The following is a 21038-nucleotide window of genomic DNA, read 5'->3' on the forward strand; positions in this document are numbered from 1 at the left end:
AGAAGAGGTTTTTTTTGTTTTGTTTTTTTTAAACAAAAAAAAGTGTTCAGGACTTGCATTAAACTGCCAGAGGGGATTGGTTAGGCACTATAGGGGAGATTTTCAGGCACCTACAATTTAGGAACACAAGTCCTACTTTCAATTGGACTTGTGACATAAATCCTTTCATGCATATTTGGAAGTCTTTGTTTTCAGTCTATAAGATGTCCAAAGGCCATTGGGCACTCAAAGCAAAAACCATAGTATATTAAGTAAAGTGACAAGTGAGACTCTGAGGGCTAAAACATAAAATTTAAAATACAATTTAAATTTTAAAATTTTGTAAACTTAAATACAGATCATACTTCAAGAATTTGATTTGACTACACAAGGCAAATGGCAGTAGAGAATTGAGCCCCTAATCTACATTGCTGAGCTATGTAAAAGGCAACTTTCCCTGTTTCTGGATGTCTTTTTAATCCTTAAGAACCATCTTTGTAGAATGCTCAATTATGTGGACTCAGCAAAACCTTTAGATCCTAGAAACACTAAATTCTTAGTGCTAAGTGCTACAACACTTCAAAAGGGAAATGCAAAAAAGAAACACTAGCAGTGCAGAATGGGGGAGCTCATGAGTGGGGAATGTCAGCCATATCAAGAGAAGCCATAGCTGTCTCCCATACCCACTTCCTAGTTTTCTCTTTTCTCCCAACATAACTGCATCCGATGAAGTGAGCTGTAGCTCACAAAAGCTTATGCTCAAATAAATTGGTTAGTCTCTAAGGTGCCACAAGTACTCCTTTTCTTTTTGCAGGAGAACAATGACTTTCATGAGTTAAAGGTAAACAAAAGGTTCTTGAACAAGCTTTGAAATAGGAGGCTATAGACTAAGTATCAACAATGGGCCTGATTCTCAGCAGTATCCCAGCCCCCTTCACACTGCTCCAGTGACCTAAAGTGACAGCAAACCTGGCAGAAATGGCCTTTAGAGAATTACACCCTGCTGGCCCCGGGACAGTTCTATGCCACTATTTCCTTATAGCCCCCAGTGTAGGAAATGTCAGGACAGAGATGGAGTGTGGCCAGAGCATGCTTGTGCTGTGGTTATCATCAGGTGCTGAATTGCCCCTACGGGGCATATCTATTGCAGCTGGAGGCTGAAAGTAGACATGATATGGCTAAATTTCAACAGGGGCCGAACAGGCCTTCAGACAGTCGAAGTGCTAGTCCACACTAGAAGTGCTGCAGCTGCGCCTCTGGTGAAGACACTCTATGCCAACGGGAGAGAGCTGCTCCCACCAACATAGCGCTGTCCACACTGACACCACTCGGGGTGAGGAGGCCTATTCATGCTCCTGAGCAACGTAAGTTATATCGACATAACCTGTAGTATAGACAAGCCCTTAGAATACAAGGAGTGCAAGTAGAATTTGAACCTGTTTTTGGCATGTCCATTCTCCATTCATTAAGGCCTATATATTTTAAATGAGTATTTAAAATATAAATTGGTTTGTTTCTTACCTTCCAAAGTTTTACCCAGCAAGTGTCAGCCTCCTAAAAGCAAAGCATTTTCTTGCATTATTACAATAACATTTTCATATAGTATCTTTTACATACTCTCAAAACACTTTTACAGTTAAATGAAAGTTACATAGAAAACTGGAAAAATTAACTTTTAATTTTAACAGGTATCAATTATGGAGATATACTTCCAGAAGAGACTTAAAAATAGCTGAAGTTCAGGTGAAAAGATACATAAGGCTGTTCTAAACTCAAGGAGCTGCAAATGTGGTTCTTACCTACAATAGCAAATTTCTTATCCATTGTTCAGCTGCTCCTGTGCTTCCAATGCATAGACCAATATAGACCACATGCATACATCTTTTTAAAAAACTATATTATCAAATACCAAAGTGGCTAGATTTTATGGAGGGGCAGAGGAGACCAGTGCTAAGATAAGTGAATAAAGGGGAAAGAGAGAGAGAAAGCATGTGAGGTTGTTCACAGTAAATCAATAGAAGGCTTTGAAATCAGGATCCAAATTAGTCAATGGGGTAATTCTATTGAAGTGAGTAGATGGAGTTACTTCATGGATGAGTTGGGCCACAGAGGACATTTTTTCCACTATGCACTGAAACAGATGAGGATCTAATAGTATCTGTGATGAGTATGGGGTTACACTTGTTTTAATGTGTGAGAAAGTAGACAGAAGCATTCTGCACAAGCTGAAATCTATCAAACCTACACTATCTGTAAATGCATGAACCATGCTCTTTTCAAAGATTCAGCCTTCCCAAAAGGTAATGCATATATTTAAAAATAAATATGAAATACAATTAAGAGTATGCCCCAAAATAAAAAAGTGAGACACCTATTTATGTTTAATCTGAGCAGGAAACTTTTATTTTTTAAAAATAGAGCATTCCTTTTGCATCTAAAACTATTTATTTTTAACTACCAGACTGGAGAGGTTTCATTTTGTTAGATACATATTTACATTTGTGTAGTCATTTGTCATTAATAAAATCAACTACTTTTATTTTAAAATAGTGAATTTTCATAGTTTTCAATTCTTTACAGATAAATACACTTTGACAAAAGATTTTTTTAAATTTAAATTATTGCTATATTGTATATATATTTGAATTCCTTTCAAATGTACTATAATAAGTATGGCATGAGTGAAATATAAGTGGAAAAAAGACTGTCCTTTAATATTAAAGATATAACAAATGTCAAATTTCACCCACAAACACAAGCCCTTCTTCATCTGCAGGGGAGCTACATATGCACCTGTGAAGTCAGCACTTTCCACCCCTCCCAAAAAATAAAAGTTATTGCATTTAAATATTTTAAAATATAACATGTTTTCAGAGTATAGATTTTTTCAAAGCCAGAACCGGTTGAGTATGATCAAAAATCCGACAGATCTTTGGAGTTTGAGGAAGGGGGCTCAGTCCAGTTGTTGGTGAAAATGTGTACGTCATAGGAAAACATCAGAATTGGCAACCATGTTGATAGTTTCAGCAGTCTAAAGACTGCATGGGAACAGAAGCTGAACTACCTTCCCCATTCCTTGAGAAGGTCCCCGTGGAATAGGCCTAAGCGACCATCCCGGCTTGTGGAAGAAGCTTGTACTGCTATTGGCTGTGGTGCATTTATTTTTACAGACTGTTTCACTCTCCAGAGATTTTGTTCAGGAACCAAAATACACTGAAAAAGACCTTTGCGGAGGGTGCCCATATAGTGGTGAGAGAGAGCCCTCATTTTCATATTTGCAAGCAGAGCATTGCACAGGAAATCCATTTCAACTTTAGCAGTGAGGTGGGCCCATACAGATGCCAGGGAGTGCCAGTTCGCTCATTCAGGGCCCAGCTGAATGATTCCAAGAGGCACCAATTTCAAGTCTCTCCTGACTTTTTCAGATGGTTCCACTGAATGCCCACCATTTTCCATGTTTAGAAAAATAAATTAATATCTAACATTTCACATTTTCTCCACAGAAAACATTATTCCCCCCCCCCCCCCCCCCCCATGATTTGAGCTCAAGCACCACCCACTCCCTGCCTCTCACAGGTAGTGCCTTTTATTGCAGGAGAAATACCCCAGCCTCCTCTTAGGACACCCTGCCCTTCTTACAGCAACAGCCCTCCCTCCTGCCCTCTGCTTAGCCCACCACCCTTCACAGGGGCTCTGGCCACCGTCTAGGTACAGGGGCAGGAGGCCCCCCCCTCAAATACTGTCATACAGAGATAGTACCTCTAATTCCAGCACCTATAGGTGAGGCTGCACCCCCTGGCTTTGATTTCCATCAGGCAAGGGTTTAGTTTTGTTCAATGACTTTCAGCACCCCCCCCCCCACCCACCCACCACATACTCTAAAAATTGCTCCAGCACCACTGGCCTCACCCCACCTCCCCCATTCTTACCTCTAGCCCCATCACGGGCTAGCCCTTGCCACCCTGCCCCCTCTATCCCCTCAGGATGGGCCCCAACCTCCCCTACAGGGCCTTCCGCTCACGCTTCCACTGCTGCTGCCCCTTTAGCTTTCCTCACACTGGGGACCGTGCTACCCCCCTGCCCCATGCCAAAAATCGACCCGACATGCCACATCCAGCCCCACCTGAGACTCCTTCAGGCACCAACGGGAACCGAACCCGACCCGCCTGAGGTTGCTCTGGTGACAGAATTCCAACTCGACGCACCATTGGCTGAATACAGCCACCTGACAGCCAATGGGAAGTTGGGCTAACTATCCTGTCTTCCTTCCCCCTCCCCTGTGATAGGTCAATTAAGATGACTGATTGACAGCCAGATGGTCCAATAGAACTCCTTCCTGATTAGCTGCTTTGAGTGGGTGGGACCTGACCCAGTGCTCAAACAGCTCTGTGGAGTAAAAGCTCTGCAGAGCTTCCCGCCAGCCCCGCGTCAACTCCACGCTGCTATTGGCTGAACAAATCAGCAGACCGTTTTTGCCCAATGGGGTGAGGAGTTGCCTCGAGTGAGGGACAGGGGCTGGCCTGGGTGGGAGATTGTCCCCGTTCACCCCCTGGCCCTCAGAGAGGTGATGTCTTTTGGTTCCACTCTTATGCTATAAACCCTCTGCTCTCTGGCTCCACCCCACTAGCCAGCGTTGGCCCAGCCATGTCCTGCTGGGGGCCGGCTTCCCTCATGGCCCGGGCTGGTTCCCCCACCTCATATTGTACACCGTATTACACACCCACGCCACTCGCATCAGCTCAACTAGTTCTCAGGCTCACACATGCACACATCCTCACTCCAACAGGCAAACGGGACATCACCCCAATGCAGCCAGCTCTGGGGTGCAGGGCAGCAGCAGGCAGCCAACACAACTGTACATCTTGCAACAGCCTGAGGGAGGGGCAGTTTAGCCAATATGTCATTGCCCATGTGTAACAGAGTTGCAGAGGGTCAACTGGAAGGAGAGGGAAGGAAAGTGGTGACGGTATTTGCCCTGCTTCACCTACAAAACTAACCCCACCACTCTCTCTCACCTCCAGGAGATGCTGCTCTCCGTAGATGGTTATAAACACCTGCACAATTAAGTCAACTTTATTTCACACTATACATGCAACTAAATTGAAGAGATTTTTAAATGGTCATGTGCACAGTAACATGATTGTAAGAAAACCCGTTCCTCCCTTTAAAGGTGATCTTAAGTGAAACATTTTAAAAAAGAAAGCTGCTTGAAGTGGGCAGCCCTTTCTACACTTTGTAATTATTTTCTCAAAATACAATGGAAGAAGGGAAGGGTACTAAACAAAGTATTAACCTTTCCTAGTTATAGTACAATACACTCTTCTTTTTTGAGGTAGTGGGCAGTGGGGTTCGTTAGCGTGATGATGTCCCAGTTTTATAGGGACAGTCCTGATATTTGGGGCTTTGTCTTATATAGGCAACTATTACCCCCAACCCCCATCCCAATTTTTCACACGTTGTCTGGTCACCCTAGTTCTGACATGCTATACTGAGCCAAACATAGACAACTGCAGATAAGATGTTACTGATACCTGTCGGTGATTTGCTCCTACCCTCTTTCAAACATCCCACTTCCTATGCTGATAATAAAAGGAGAGCTAGTAAGTGGTCATTTCAAAAAGATGACAATTGTCCTGCATGGATCCTATATGCAATAATGTTCAAACAGCAAAGAACCGTTACTCGCACAGTTAACTTGTACACTACTGTGAAAGATACGGGTCCCAATTCTAGTTTGCCCCTGGCAGCATGAAGGTGCCTTAGAGCTGCTGAAAATATAATTTACTCACTCCTGCCCCCCAAAAAACTCCACTTGCTGTAATTATTCTCTTTTTCCTCCCCACTAACACACCCACAACCATCCCTTGCTAGTAAAGGCCAACCCAAAATATACGTTAGCATTTAAAGAAAGACATAGGAACTTTCCGCACTGTTTACATGCAAGGTCTCAGAACTGTATAGCACAATGAAGAACGGTGAAGTTTACACACACTTCTCTGTAGGAAAGGTGTTCAGTCAGAGTTTGCCTCCTGCATGACAATGCATTGTCCTACAATGGAGGAATGTTCTGTACCGTTTCTACGGTCTTAAGAAAGAAGTAGCCAGTTTATTGAGTGCCATCATGGGAACAGGAGAGAAGTGCCCTTCATATGCCAAGATCTAATTGTTCTGGGACATGCAAATCCTGGTAGACTCCCTTTCTACCCCAGAAATGCTGAATGCAGCCTCTGCTTGTGGGAAGGGCAAGAGGAAACATTAGTACCGTACTACACTCACATGGACACATGCTTCATTACAGTAGGAGTTTACCCGTGTTCTATGGAGGAGATCCAGTACCACCTAGTGGCATCTTTTCACTTTAACACAGACAGGTCAAGATGGACTTTTAGCATGGTAAATCCTTTCATTAGGCCAGACTAGCAGCAGAGATCTCAAGGTATGTCTACACACCAACTAGAGACTTGTGGCTTACCCGTGCCAGCCGACTCAGGCTTGCAGGGCTCTGGGTGTGGGGTCGTTTCACTGCTGTGTAGACTTCCAAGCTTGGGCTGGGGCCCAGGCTCTGGGACCCTGTGAGGTAGGAGGGTCCCAGAGCCTGGGCCCCAGCCTGAAAGCCTACACAGCAATGGAACAGCCCCACAGCCTGAGCCCAAGTCAGTTGGCATGGCCCAGCCATGGGTTTTAGTTTGCTGTGTAGACATGCCCTCGGAGGCTTTAAATAAAGTGAAAAAGAGATGGCACTTTGGAATGAGCAAATTAAAATCTATATCAAAACAGTACAAAACAGAGGAGAGGTAGTTTCTCTAAAAGAAGGCAAAAGTATTCAGATCTATGACACTCTAGTCTTCTCCTGCTCCTGCTAACTCAATAAAATATATTTTTGGCTAATAAAAATAACCCCCTTTTGATTTCCCCACCTACATTCAAAAGGAACCCAGTACCAATGCTGGCCTTTAAAAATCGATATAAAAGTATCAGTGCTACTGAGAGACTCCCTACAAATCCCTTTCTTTTCACCAGAGAAACCTAGCTCTCCTTTCTGGATATGCAGTTCCCAGCCTGGTTCACCATCCTCAGAGTAAATCATAGGTGGCTATTCCCTGTGATTCCTCCTCCCAGCTGATGGAGCATCTTATTGGGTCTAAGTATTACAATACATTTATAGCCAATTGTTCCATTATTTCCAGACGGATGACAGAGTTCATTTAGGATCTTTGCCAGCAATGACAAGTATTCACTCCTTTCAGCAGTTTTCTTCTTGTTTTAGATATCGATGATCACAAACACTTCTGGAGTCTCTTCTTCATAGATCTGCATTGCTGAATAAGTTATTGCCTTGACCTCAGTACCCTAGAGGGAATGGGCACAGGAAATTAGAGTTTGTAAACCATGAGCCCCAGCAGTGGCTCTGTATGAATCACAGCAATACATGAATATTTACTGGCTTCCTGGGAACGCTATTCAGTTTACAGTAGTTTTCAAACTGGGGTATATGTACCCCTAGGTGTATGTGAGTTCTCGTTAGGGGGTACATAAGAAAAATCCTGTAGTGGCAGACAACGCATTTTATTTAGTACAGAGGTTTTCAAACTGTGGCGGGGTGCCCCCTAGGGGTGTGTGGAAGAACATTTGGGGATGAGCGGGGACACAAGGTGGCTTGGGCCAGCCACGCCAGGCAGCTCAGGGGGGTAGTGCCACCTCCACCCCCTGCCTGACCTCTGTGTAAATGGAAAGCAGAAATTGGGGAGGGGCACATGATCCCACACACCCTCCCCCACCTATGTCAGATAGGGGCATGCAGTAAACTATATTATTTCGAAAGGGGTACAGAGCCTAAAAAGGAAAAGGAGGACTTGTGGCACCTTAGAGACTAACCAATTTATTTGAGCATCAGCTTTCGTGAGCTACAGCTCACTTCATCGGATGCTAAGGTGCCACAAGTCCTCCTTTTCTTTTTGCGAATACAGACTAACACGGCTGCTACTCAAGAGCCTAAAAAGTTTGAAAACCGCTTAGTTTAAAAAAAAAAAAATCCTTCCCCAGAAGCACAGCTGTGCTGCACTTGTTAGGAGTGTAAAGGTTGGGACATCACCATGTAGTACCTGGTCTAGGTGATGGGAAAGTAGCAGAACAAAGTTACTTTCTGCACAGCACCAACTCCCATCGACTAGCCACAACAGAACACAGTTTGGGTGATGTGGGAGGGAAATCAGGAAGGATTAGATTAGTTTATTACTGAATCTCTAGAGAATTTACAACAGAGCAACCTAATAACTATCATGCCAGTGTAAGCACCCTGACTTTGGATTGGTTTGCATTTCATTGGCTCAACTAGACAACGGACTTCTCATTGCTGCTAGCTCATGAGTAATCACCCAGACACTCAGTTTCAGGAGTGCTAATTGCTGCATTCACAAATGGCAGTTAGTGAGCAAGAGCTTTGGTATCAGAGGCAAAACTGCATCTAATTACGCAGAAAAGTTTGTAACTGGCTCTCTTAATAACTTAGGAGAAAAGCCTTTGTCATACCCATGAAACCGTAAGACACAGAGCAATTGTTACATACCTGAGGGTGTTTGGGTAAAGAGAACTCTTCCCCCCACCTTAGGGAACAAACAAAAAACAAACCCACAGATAAGTGTGAGGAGATTGTTGAAACTTTGGTTTAATTCAACAACTATCATTGCTGGAATCACCAGTGCAAGTGAGTCACTTAGAGGAAATCCACTTTGTGGAAAGGTCAGATTAACTCTCCTCAGTAGTTCTCTCATAGCGTAACTACTGAGGTGGTGTGGAGGATAGTTACTATCTCAGAGAGCTGAGCCATCCCATCAAAGATACTAGTTATTTGTACCTTGCTTGTTTAAATATATAAAAAGCCTCCTGTTCCAGGCTCTAGCCTCTTGGGCAATTTTACAAGCTATTAACAGAAGAAAAAAAAAGAAAAGTAATTCAGGGAACATACTACACCCTCTCTAGTAGTTAAAACGCGCAACTCCCACTGTAGGGGAGAGAATGGTACACCATCCCTCGTGCCCCATGGAGGGGAATTTTTCCAACTAATTGCTGGAAAGGTCACTCCCATAACCCAGGGTTGCTAGGAGAGGTGTGGGTGGAAGAGAGAAAGCATGAGCCAGTGGTTAGGCAGCAACCGATGACATAAAAGAATAGGGGTGGGGCTCTTCTACAGAATTCCTCTGTGATCTTGGGCAAGTCACTTAGCCTCTCATTGTCTCAGTTCCCCGATCTGTAAAATGGGGATGATAGCACTTCTACACCTCACAGGGGTTTTGTGAGGATAAATAAGTTATAGCCTGTGAGGCACTAAGATAAAGGGCCCCAGAGAAGGACTTAAGATAGATAGAAGGGAGAGGAGAAGAAACAAAGCCCATTTTCCTTTCACTTATGCATTAGAGATTCACTCTTAACAGTTCCCCTATAGAATTGGGAGGATTGAAGCTATTCTGGTCCTTCCAAGTCTCCTCATGCAAGTACAATACACACAGTGTACCGTCAGCTACAACACTGAAAAGCTAATCCCTCCCAAAAAATCCACTGAATCATCAACATGTATGTAAATGCTATAGTTGTCGTCCAGTGGGAGTGAAACTGGGCATCTATGGCATTGTCTAGACTAGGGCTACACCCACACCAGGAAAATGTATTAATTAACCATGTGCTAACATCCTAATCTTAATAAGGCTGCTATAGTTCAAACACTTTAAACTGGTCAAGATAAAACTTAAGGGGAGTCTAGGGTTTAACTCCATCAGGTTAACATGTTCTGAAGTACAACTGCTTTGTCTCAATTAGAATTTTAGAAGAGGTTAGTTAGATTGAGCTAGCTCAATCTAACATCACACCTTTAAATCCTAGTCTAGAGAAGGCCTACAAAATAGGGAGAAGGAAGCGGAGAGACGTTGATTTGCCTACAGTCCCTGTATTGTATTAAGTAAATCCCTGAAGTTCTGGCCTCAGATTATTTTTATTTCCGGTCTGCTTCCAAGTCTTTGATAGCAACTGGCTGAAACACATCAGAATAATAAGTAGTATTATACAGTTTTACAAAGATTAGCTGATTAATCCTCATGAGAGAGAGCATGATAGATACTTAAATTTTATATACAGGACAGACACAGATAGAAGGACTTGCCCAAGGCCCCCCCACTCCTTCCTAGTTTTTATTCACTGGTTTTCAGAATTTCGCTCTTAAATGAGATGGTGTTGATTACTCACCCAATGGACCTTATTTTGTACCTCATTCGGTCAATGTGAAGCACTTTCACCTCCTGCAAGGAAAAAAGAAACAGGGGAAAAAGTTGCCATTAAGAGGACTTCTCATATTGATTTATACCACCGGATGAAGACTCCCAGTGAACATGCCTCGATACAAAGCCAATATTCACATCACCATGGGAACCTAAAGCCAGCGTTTGAGCAGCCTCAGAGACACACTGGTGTTCAGAAGTCAGATGTACACAGAACAGTTATTATGGTATAATGGCATCTATTCATTAGCCTTTACAACAGCAAAACTAAGAATATGTGCCTTGCCTCTCCCTATCCTTGTGTCTACAATCCCCCTGATGTGTTGGCGGGTCTAAGTGTTTTGTTGGTTCCACCTTTACTGCCCCAGATACTGCTGTACCTAGGGCAGGTGTTGGTAGGGAACAGTCCTGTCCTGTAAGATGGAAGAGACTTACCCTGGGTATGAAGAACTGGTCAGCACTGAATTTATACAGCCACTCATTCAAGAAGTTATAGAGAAGAGAGAGCAGGTCATGTCCTACAGGATAGAAGCAGAGAGAGAAAGTGACACAACTGGGAGCTCGGTCAAGAACTTCCCAAACATTCTTTCAGTCCATATCAAAGGGGCAGTTTCCTGATGACAAAGTACTAGAAGATTCAGCCAACTGAGATTGGCTCCTTAGATGTAGTACTGACCTTTTTATTTCAGTGCACTTCTCTTTCAACGAGTTCATACAATAGGCTCACTGCCTTCTTACCTTCTGCCTCCACTTCTATAGTATCCAAGGGTTCAACCGTCTCTGTATCCGTCATGTAGCCAAACATGGCCATAGCACACTGCTCAAATGTCTCTTCCAAGGTATCTCCCCAGGCATGTAACCTACAGACAGCAGCATTTCTCCATCATACAATAGTAACAAAGAAAGTGGGGGGATGCAGATGAAAGATTGGGGTGCTAGTATAAGTGGGAAAGGAAGTGAATGCAGAGAAGTGCAGACCTGCCATTACCTATGAATAGGGGCATTTGGGAAGAAGATTAGAGAAGCACTGTTGAAATATTGCAAGAGGAAAGGAGCTTCCTTTTGGAGGGACAGAGTGGGAAAGTAGAAAATATTTTACTAAAAGAAGTGATGTCCTTCCTAAATATGGACAGTTAGCATGCATGGAAATAGATCACTTGGAAATAAAGAGGTAGCATGAACATCTGAGGTTGAAGAGAAGAGACAAGGAGCTGAAGAATTAAAACACCTCCATGTAGCTTAGACTTATTTCAGGAGCACTCTAGGCATACCTTTGTGACATTCTGTACCTTGGAGGAGCACCCTGTAACCCCCCATATTCCTCATCTGTGTACAATTGTGATATTACATATAAAACATGCCTTGTAAGGTATCAGTGGGAAGGTTATGATCTGCTGAAAGTCATTTCTCTATGCATTAATGATATACATATATGGATGTGAAGTTATGAGAATTGTGTTGTATGGCTGTCACTAAAACATGCTGTAAATTGGGGAATTAGCCAGATGATAGCTCGCCAGAGGAAACAGCAAGGAAAGTAACTAACACCCGGGCAGGATGTCAAACAACCCATCAACCACCCTTGTCCAGCAAGGGAGCTACAATTCAATGACTCACTTGCATGAGGCCACACCAGAGGAATTGCTCAACCTTGCCTGGAGACTCAGCAGTGCCCTGAGACATGCCTGGACTTTTGTTCTACAACACAGGGGGCCCAGGCTTGGCCTTTTACTCCTTCACCCACCTATGCTGCAAGCAAAAGGGACACTCTGAAGACTCCAACTGAGGAGACTGGTCCAGATGTCAAGGGTGAAATCTGTGTACTTTGAACTGCAATATCCAGTGGGGTGAGAAAGACACCTTAAACTAGTTGTTGCCCAGTCTAATAGGGTTGAGAGTTTAGACTGCATGTTTATATTTAATTTCTGTTGGTAACTAATTGACTTTTTGCCTATCACTTAAAATCTATCTTTTGTAGTCAATACATTTGTTTTACTGTTTATCTTTACCAGTGAATTTGCCTGACGTGTGTGGTAAATCTGCTCAGGTTTTGCAAAGACTGGTGTATGTACACTTTCCATTGATGAAGTAGTGAACCAGTTACTAAATTTGCACTGCCCATCTTGAGCAGTGCAAGATGGTATATTCCTGAGGTCCAATGCTGGGACCTCCTGGCTCAATGCTGTCACCCCACCAGCTCCTGAGCCCAGGCCCCAGTCTGTCCCCCCAGCTAGCTATTCTGAACCCTAGTCTGTGACCCCTAGCAGCCCTGTGTGCCCCACTCTGTCCTAACCTGGCTCTGCAGGCAGGGTGCAGTGATGAACTTCTACTCCTGGGGGAATTCTGCTCCACTATGCATGCACAGAAAATACATTCTGCCCTAGAAGTGCTGCAGTTCCACCTTTTGCCCAGCAGAGGCTGCTGTGGCGCCAGAACAGCCAGCTGTGTTCAGGTGCTGTTGGCGGTTCTAGCGCCACAGCAGCCTCTGGTGGGCAAAAGGTGGAACTGCAGCACTTCTGGGGCAGAACGAATTTTCTGTGTGTGTGTGGGGGGGAAATTCTGTGTATGCACAGTGGCGCAGAATTCCCCCAGGAGTAAATTTCTGTGTGTAACCTCACTAAGATTAATTCTTCTATCACATTTGATGTAAATCAGGAGTAACTGAAGTCAGCAGGGTTGCATCTATGTAAACTGATGTGAGAGGAGAATTGGGCCAAATATATCCCCTTTGAGCTTATGGAATGCATACCTAAGCATGCTGGGATGCAGGGGTGCTGGAACTAGGGGTGCTGGGGGTGCAGCAGCACCCTCTGGCTTGAAGTAGTTTCTATCACGTACAGGTTTTACAGTTTTGTTCAATGGCTTTCAGCACCCTCGCTATAAAAGGGATTCCAACGTCACTGCTGGGATGCTAGATATTCTTTGTTTCATTTCAACAATATGGTTTCTCTTTGGAGGTCATGGGGGGCGGATATATTTATCTATTTCTCTTTTGATAAGTTTGTAATGGGTTTCCCGGGGTGCAGCCTGGGACCGTGGGACCGCTGTGCCCCCTAAACTCTCCAGCCTGGGCTGTGTCTCATAATGCCTTGCTAGTGACCAGCAGCAAACCCCTCTAGGAGCTGTGATCACTCAGCACAACCTCATGTGGAGGCCCACAGCCAGCTAGATTGCATGAATGCTCCCAGAGCCACTCATGAATCACGCAGGGAAAGGCACCAGCCAAATCCCTCTAGCTGAATGGGAATTGGGATGCAAGGCCACATAGGGATTGGGGGAGAAGGGCTGCAGGGACACATAAGGATGGGGAAGAAGGCTGCAGAGACCCATGGGGATGGGAGGTGTGGGGAGATGGGCAGATGTGCCTGACTGAATGAGAGAGGATTTGGGTCAGCAAGGGTCTGCATGAGGGAGGCGTCCAAACTCCCTTACAATCCAGCCTGCCCCTTGCCCCCCAAACAAACAAACTGTTCCATACTTCTTCCAGCCACATCCAACAACCCTCCAGGTTCACTTCAGGTTCCTTCTCTCTCCCTCAGCTCCTCCATTACCCCTGACTCCCCCAAGCCTTTGCACTGCTTCTGACTGGTGCAGGAAATACAGTTCTGTATTAAGAAAAGGAGTACTTGTAGCACCTTAGAAACTAACAAATTTATTTGAGCATAAGCTTTCGTGAGCTACAGCTCACTTCATCGAGTTCTACTTCTGCTCACTACTCTGAGTTCTGTATTGTAATTTAAATTAATTACTCAAAGTTCTGTGCTAATATGCTTAGTAAGGAATCTGTTTGTCAAAAAAAAATTACCAGAATCTTTTTTTGGTTACAGACAAACTTGCTGACAGATATTTTGAAATAAATTACCAAAATAATTGAAACTGGCGTGATTATACTGTGATATTTTGACAAATAAAATATGCAGAATTTTGCAGAATTTTAAAATATTGGGCACAGAATTTAATTTTTTGGCATAGAATTCCCCCAGGAGTAGAAATTGCAGCTGTAAATACTCACTGAACGTCAGCTGTGTGATCCAGATCTGAGGGAGTAGAAGAAGAATAGTTATGAGATCATCATGGTGGTTTAAAAATAAGCAATAATATGGAAGAAAAAGGTCAGGTCCTGTTAATAACAAGATAATTTTTTGTGCTTGTTTTGACACCGAAGCTCCAGCTAGTGTGTTAATCTGATTAATTAACAATGACACTTGAAAAGATTTAATTCAGTGTCATCAACACATGTCAACAGAACAGGTTTTTAAAAGAAAAACCACAAAAAGCTAACTTGTTTCTAGTGAAACCACCGATAACATGGTACAATTCAGGGCAGCTGCAACAGTGTTCCCCTTTTGTGGTCCACCAAGGGCACTCACTCTTAAACCTCCAGCTCCCAGCCATCACCTCTCCTGGGGAGAGACCCGCATCTCTCTCCCTCTCCTGAATGGGGTTTTTCCAGGTGGCACAATTCCCTACCTACACGGTGTTATTACCAGCAAGTCAGACTGCCTAAATAGACCAGGGTCTGTGATTTGCTCTCATTCCAGAAGCTATAGCCAGCTTAACTGCCTACAGTTATGCTCTTACACAACTCTAGGTCAGCACTTTTATTCAAGGTGAAAGCATTACAGAGAAAAACACAATTAAAACAATTCTACACATGCAATAATAAGTTTACCAAAGACCATTCCCACCCCTACTCCAGCAGAGGCTCTGGTAGGAGTTAGTCCTTCAAACCCCCCCCAAAATGTTTTGTGGTTACAAGTTCCTAACAGCTTCAGCTCAGCACAAGCACATCCATGCATAGGTCAGTCTTTCCTTTATGCAGCCAGGTTGTCTAACTGTATCCAGCGTTTTTTAAAATCAGGTTTTTTTAATTAAAATGCTATTCTAGGCCATTCCACCTTTTATCCCCCTCCAATTAATCCATTCTTTGGGTCAGCTCATCAACATTCAGCCCCTCCCTGTGCTTGTGCTCTGACTCCCACTTGCAGAAGTCAAGCACAGACAACGTAACCAAGTTAATTTTACAATTAAAGTGTACTCCCACCTCCACTGTAGGCAAAATACCCCAGAGAGGACTGAGCTGAATAAGAAAAAAGCAGCCAGTGGTACAGAATGTATTTTGCTGCTTGCATACAACAAGGTGTGGTGTTGTAATTGATAATATTCTACACCATAATTTTGAAGCATAATGTTGATGGATCAGGACTGGATACAAGAAGTTGGGGAGAACTTAAGAACGGCCATACTGGGTCTGACCAAAGGTCCATCTAGCCCAGTATCCTGTCTTCCGACAGTGGCCAAAGCCAGGTGCCCCAGAGGGAATGAACAGAATAGGTAATCATCAAGTGATCCATCCCCTGTCGCTCATTCCCAGCTTCTCGCAAACAAGAATCTAGGGACACCATCCCTGCCCATGCTGGCTAATGGCCACTGATGGACCTATCCTCCATGAACTTATCTAGTTCTCTTTTGAACCCTGTTATAATCTTGGCCTTCACAACATCTTCTAGCAAAGAGTTCCACACGTTGGCTGTGCTTTGCGTGAAGAAATACTTCCTTTTGTTTGTTTTAAACCTGCTGCTTATTAATTTCATTTGGCGACTCCTAGTTCTTGTTTTATGAGAAGGAGTAAATAACACTTCCTGATTTACTTTCTCCACACCAGTCATGATTTTATAGACCTCAATCATATCCCCCCTTAGTTGTCTCTTTTCCAAGCTGAAAAGTCCCAGTCTTATTAATCTCTCCTCATACGGAAGCTGTTCCATCCCCCTAATCATTTTTGTTGCCCTTCTCTGAACCTTTTCCAATTCCAGTATATCTTTTTTGAGATGGGCCAACAACATCTGCATGCAGTATTCGAGATGCGGGTGTACCATGGATTTATATAGAGGCAATATGATATTTTTTGTCCTATTATCTATCCCTTTCTTAATGATGCCCAACATTCTATTCGCTTTTTTTTAACGGCCGCTGCACCGAGTAGATGTTTTCAGAGAACTATCCACAATGACTCCATGATCTCTTTCTTGAGTGGTAACAGCTAATTTAGACCCCATATTTTATATGTATAGTTGGGATTATGTTTTCCAATGTGCATTACTTTGCATTTATCAACATTGAATTTCATCTTCCATTTTGTTGCTCAGTCACCTAATTTTGAGAGATCCTTTTGTAGCTCTTCGCAGTCTGCTTGGGACTTAACTATCTTGAGTAATTTTTGTATCATCTGCAAATTTTGCCACCTCACTGTTTACCCGTTTTTCCAGATAATTTATGAATATGTTAAATAGGACTGGTCCCAGTAGCAGCTCCTGGGGAGCACCACTATTTACCTCTCTCCATTCTGAAAACTGATGAGTTATTCCTACCCTTTGTTTCCTATCTTTTAACCAGTTACCAATCCATGAGAGAACCTTCCCTCTTATCCCATGACAGCTTACTTTGCTTAAGAGCCTTTGGTGAGGCACCTTGTCAAAGGCTTTCTGAAAAATCTAAGTACACTGTATCCCCCCTTGTCCACATGCTTGTTGACTCCTTCAAGAATTCTAGTGTATTGGTGAGGCATGATTTCTCTTTACAAAAAAAAGAAAAAAACCATGCAGACTCTTCCCCAACACTTGAGCACTTGATTCCCACTGACACCAGTAACTCAGAGGATCAGGCCTAAATGCCTTCAATTACATGGTGGCTCCCTAGTATAGCTGCACTTTGTAAGGCATTAGGTTTACATTTAAAAGTGTCGTTAAAAAATAAATTTCCAAACCTGTGCAGTTAAAGCAGATACATGAACAGTCAAAATACTGGTCATCAGCCACTAACTGATCCAAAAAAAGTGTATACATGGACTGTACAATCCATTGCAGACAGATCTTTGTACAGAGTCACGTACAGAGTAGTCCAGTGAAAGGGCTAACAAGTCGTGCTCTGCGCACTTACAGTGCAAGATGCAGACATTAGGCCTGATCCTACAAATACTGCCCGTCAGCTCTCAGACAGCTGCTGAGTGAAGAGCACTCTTGAAAATCTGACCAATAATTCTTACTACCTTTAGTAGTCTTATTGACTTACGCCTAGTGTCAGCGTGATCACGCCCAAGATGGCACAGTTTCTCCATTTTATTATTGCCAGTGCGGTATGCTCCAAATCCTGATTCCCCCTTAAGATTATGAAAGACAATTTTAAGCAAAACCTCTCTCTTTCTTAAAAGGCTTTTTACAGCTAGGTTTTGGGATGTGTGTGTCAATAACGGTTTTAAGAGAGGACAGTGCACTTAACAAATAAAGAGTACGATGACCCTAAGTAACAAAAATCTAATTGAGAGCAAAGTTAAGGGACAAAAGTAAGTGAGCTAGCGCTTGAGTGAAAACATTAGTTATTAAAATCAATAGGGGAAACCTAGAATTGGTGTATCAGTGTTGTTGCATTGTCAAACAACATATAAGTTATAGAACCAAATTTCAAAGCAAAGATGAATACAGTCTATACCTCCTATCTCTAGCTAAAACAGATTTCTGACAGCTCTTATGAGATATTAAAGGTGTTTACTGCATCAACACAGCAAACATGTCTGTGACAGTTTCTTCTTTTCCCTCAAGGCTGAGAAGTGTCATGTGTCCGTATTCTGCAGGCTTAGTGCACAAGCCTTTTCTGTTCATTTATAGCTTTTAAGCGGCCAACACACTAATATGTGGCATTGACTTTTAAACCATTAAGAAGGATTACAAAACGAGGAACCCACAATATAAAATTGATCTTAAATTATGCAATATTAATTCTTTAAACACATATGAAATTTTCTACATCCACAATTTAGGGATCTAGAATTTAAGTCAACTCACAGTAATACAAAAGGTGTGTGAAATTGTTGGAGACAGATTTAAACTTAGGTCTAAAATAAGTAACATACAACAGATCATTACAGCTGAAGCCACCCTCTTGGTTCCATAATCACTTACCTGCTTTGTAAATAGTTTCCCTACCAACTATCTCTAACAAACAACAGCCATAGAGTCTAATTCATTTCAGCCAGAGAATAAAAATCTTCTCTGATTACAGAAAGAAGATTGCCTCCCTTTTGACTGGTGGAACATGCTGCTGTCATTAGCCTATACTAGGCTTAAGAGCTGAACAAGTCCTGAAACATATGTTAATAAATTACACAAACTACTCTCTCAAACAGGCACAGCCTAAATAAAACTAGTTAGACCCAGGCTGCTTCCTGTAAGCACCTAAAGCTATTAAATCAAGGCAGGAAGTAATTCCTGGGGAGGGAAGGGGAAAAAAGCCCAGGCAAAAAAGTCTTAAAGCAGCAGATTAAAGCACATAATGCAAAAACAAAACAGAAAAACATGTAGCAAAGAAGATGGAAAAAATACATTATCTCAAGCATTTGTTTAGAGACAAGAAACAGCTTAGAAGGAGTAAAAAGAAAAGGAGTACTTGTGGCACCTTAGAGACTAACCAATTTATTTCCACTGCAGTTTCCACGGTATACATCTGATGAAGTGAGCTATAGCTCACGAAAGCTCATGCTCAAATAAATTGGTTAGTCTCTAAGGTGCCACAAGTACTCCTTTTCTTTTTGCGAATACAGACTAACACGGCTGTTACTCTGAAACCTTAGAAGGAGTGTTTCCCTGGATGCTTTTGATGAATAAGTCATTGTATAGTTATTTACATCACAGAAAGGCACAAAGTAATTCAACAAATTAAGAATCACAAACAACCCCTACAGCTAATCTACAGGCACACACCCACAATCTGAAAGTGAAAACAGCATGCAGCACCCATATATTAAGGAGACTCACCTTTCCAGAGTCCCCCTCACCCCCACCCCATGCCCAGCACCCCATAGACTATGTCTAGACAAGGCTAGGAATACTCACACTCATATTTCTTATTGAGGGGCGGGTACTTGGCTTTAATGGCCTGCTGGTCCGCTGTCAGATTATAGTCCCTGTAGTTATCTGCCATGATCACTTTAGTGTACACTACTCACTTCCTGCTTTATAAAAATGGCCACCCCCTTCCAGGCTGTCAGGGAAGTTTCCACACGTGATGCTGGTGCTTAAAGAGAGAGTTCTCTTTTTATCAGGCCAGTCTCTGAGGACTATCAATAGCAATTTTGGAAGAGATCTTTTATTGTAACTAAATGTAGCTAGCACCATAACTGTAGGAGGCTATGGAACTGTGATATTTCAAATGTGCCTCTCTGAATTCCCATGCCACCAAATCCTTCATTCATGGGGAAAATTTAGACCTTGATTCTGCAAAGATTTTACATGTGCTTTTAACTTTATGCGCTATGAACAGTGAACATGAACAGTGGGTAAAGTTAAGCATGTGCATAAGTCTTTGCAGGTTTGGGGCCACAAATTGTTAACTCTTTGGAACAGGAATAATGTCTTCCTTTATGTTCTGTACAGCCCCAAGCATGCTGTCAATGCTCCATAAATAATAGAATGATATTAAAACCAAAGTAACAAGTCAGTTGTATAGGAGGACTGCCTGAGCTTCCAAGTGTCAAATGCTTTCAACTCCCCCTGAAGTTAATGGCATCTGAGGGTATTCAGCACTTTACAGAACTATGCCCAGTGTGCATATGGAAATCTAAGCATAGACATGTTACAAAACAAGCCCCTATAAAGCCCACCAAAATCACAGCAGCTGGCACAAATGCAGACTCTCAGTAGCTCTCAACCATGTCACTACAGCAGATAAAAGTTAAATCTGTTCTTTAGGGCAGCAACTGTTTGTTAGGCCCCAATCCTGAATCCCACATGCAAATGCTTAAGTCAATGGGGCTCTGAATAGGATCTGGTCCCTAGTGAACAGGGTTGTCAGGGCCCAGTGAGGAGTACAAGTTTCCTAAAATCAGCCTGTTTGCAGTTTCTCCAGACTTTCAAGCCCCGTTTTAATTTGAAAGGTAAATGGAAATAAACTTCAGGACCAGAAAACACGTGTCAACTGCAGGTTCTGTAATCAAGTATTTATCCCCCAACTGTATCTTCCACTTCCCCACAGAGTGACCAGCCTTGCTCTTTCCTTAAATTGCTTGCATGTGGAAGGAGCTATCTGCAGCTAAATCCAGTTAGCATCCTCAACAGCTGATGGAAATTGTACTGGTTCAAAATTGTCAGCTCTTGTGATTTTATCATGAGGGTCTCACATGTGTAGCGTCTTCTTAAAGGCCCAGGTTCTGGAATCATGATATTGCATAATACACCTCTACCCGATATAACGTGACCTGATATAACACGAATTCGGATACAATGCAGTAAAGCAGCGCTCTGGGGGGCGGGGCTGCGCGCTCCGGCGGATCAGTGCATCAGCATGTCTGGCCCTGACATGCTGCTCTGAGCGGTGTGTTAAGGGTGCCGGGCCGGGGCCTAGGGGCTGGCTAAGGGGCAGAGGGTCTCGGGGGCCGGTCGGGGACAAGGAGCGGGGGGGGGGGGTTGGATGGTTCGGAGTTCTGGGGGTGGGGCAGTCAAGGGATGGGGAACGGGGGCGTTGGATAGGGCATAGGAGTCCCGGGGGGCCTGTCAGGGGGCAGGGGTGTGGATAGGGGGCGGGGCAGTCAGGGGACAGGGAGCAGGGGGGGGTTGAGTGCGTTGGCGGTTCTGAGAGGTCAGTCAGGGGTTGGGAAGTGACTATTAATAACAGAAATGTTTGAGGCCAAAGCAAGTTCAATATAACGCAGTTTCACCTATAACGCGGAAAGATTTTTTGGCTCCCAAGGACCGGGTTATATCAGGGTAGAGGTGTAATTTCAACTTTAATTTTTTACAG

General features: G+C 43.3%; 1 protein-coding gene across 1 annotated transcript; it reads right to left on the bottom strand.

Moving 5' to 3' along the window:
* Positions 1 to 5036: 5036 nt before the first annotated feature.
* Positions 5037 to 19266, bottom strand: ZBTB8OS (zinc finger and BTB domain containing 8 opposite strand). The gene is made up of 7 exons (XM_077837817.1): positions 19136 to 19266; positions 14260 to 14284; positions 10986 to 11107; positions 10683 to 10765; positions 10216 to 10268; positions 8546 to 8582; positions 5037 to 7329 (listed from the first exon to the last, which is right to left on the bottom strand). Exons 1-7 carry the CDS (start codon positions 19221 to 19223, stop codon positions 7243 to 7245), a joined length of 495 nt encoding a protein of 164 aa, XP_077693943.1. The 5' UTR covers positions 19224 to 19266; the 3' UTR covers positions 5037 to 7242.
* Between the last annotated feature and the right edge of the window lie 1772 nt (positions 19267 to 21038).

The sequence above is a fragment of the Eretmochelys imbricata genome, chromosome 19 (assembly GCF_965152235.1).
Source record: "Eretmochelys imbricata isolate rEreImb1 chromosome 19, rEreImb1.hap1, whole genome shotgun sequence".
NCBI lineage: Eukaryota > Metazoa > Chordata > Testudines > Cheloniidae > Eretmochelys > Eretmochelys imbricata.

Bases quoted from the DNA above. Each gene is read 5' to 3' on its own strand.
- ZBTB8OS (XM_077837817.1), bottom strand. From the start codon at position 19,223: ATGGCAGATAACTACAGGGACTATAATCTGACAGCGGACCAGCAGGCC. The intron at 11,108-14,259 runs GTGAGTATTTAC...TGCTGTCTGTAG, and splicing joins GATCACACAGCTGACGTTCA to GTTACATGCCTGGGGAGATA. The intron at 7,330-8,545 runs GTATGTAACAAT...CATTCCCTCTAG, and splicing joins CTTTACCCAAACACCCTCAG to GGTACTGAGGTCAAGGCAAT.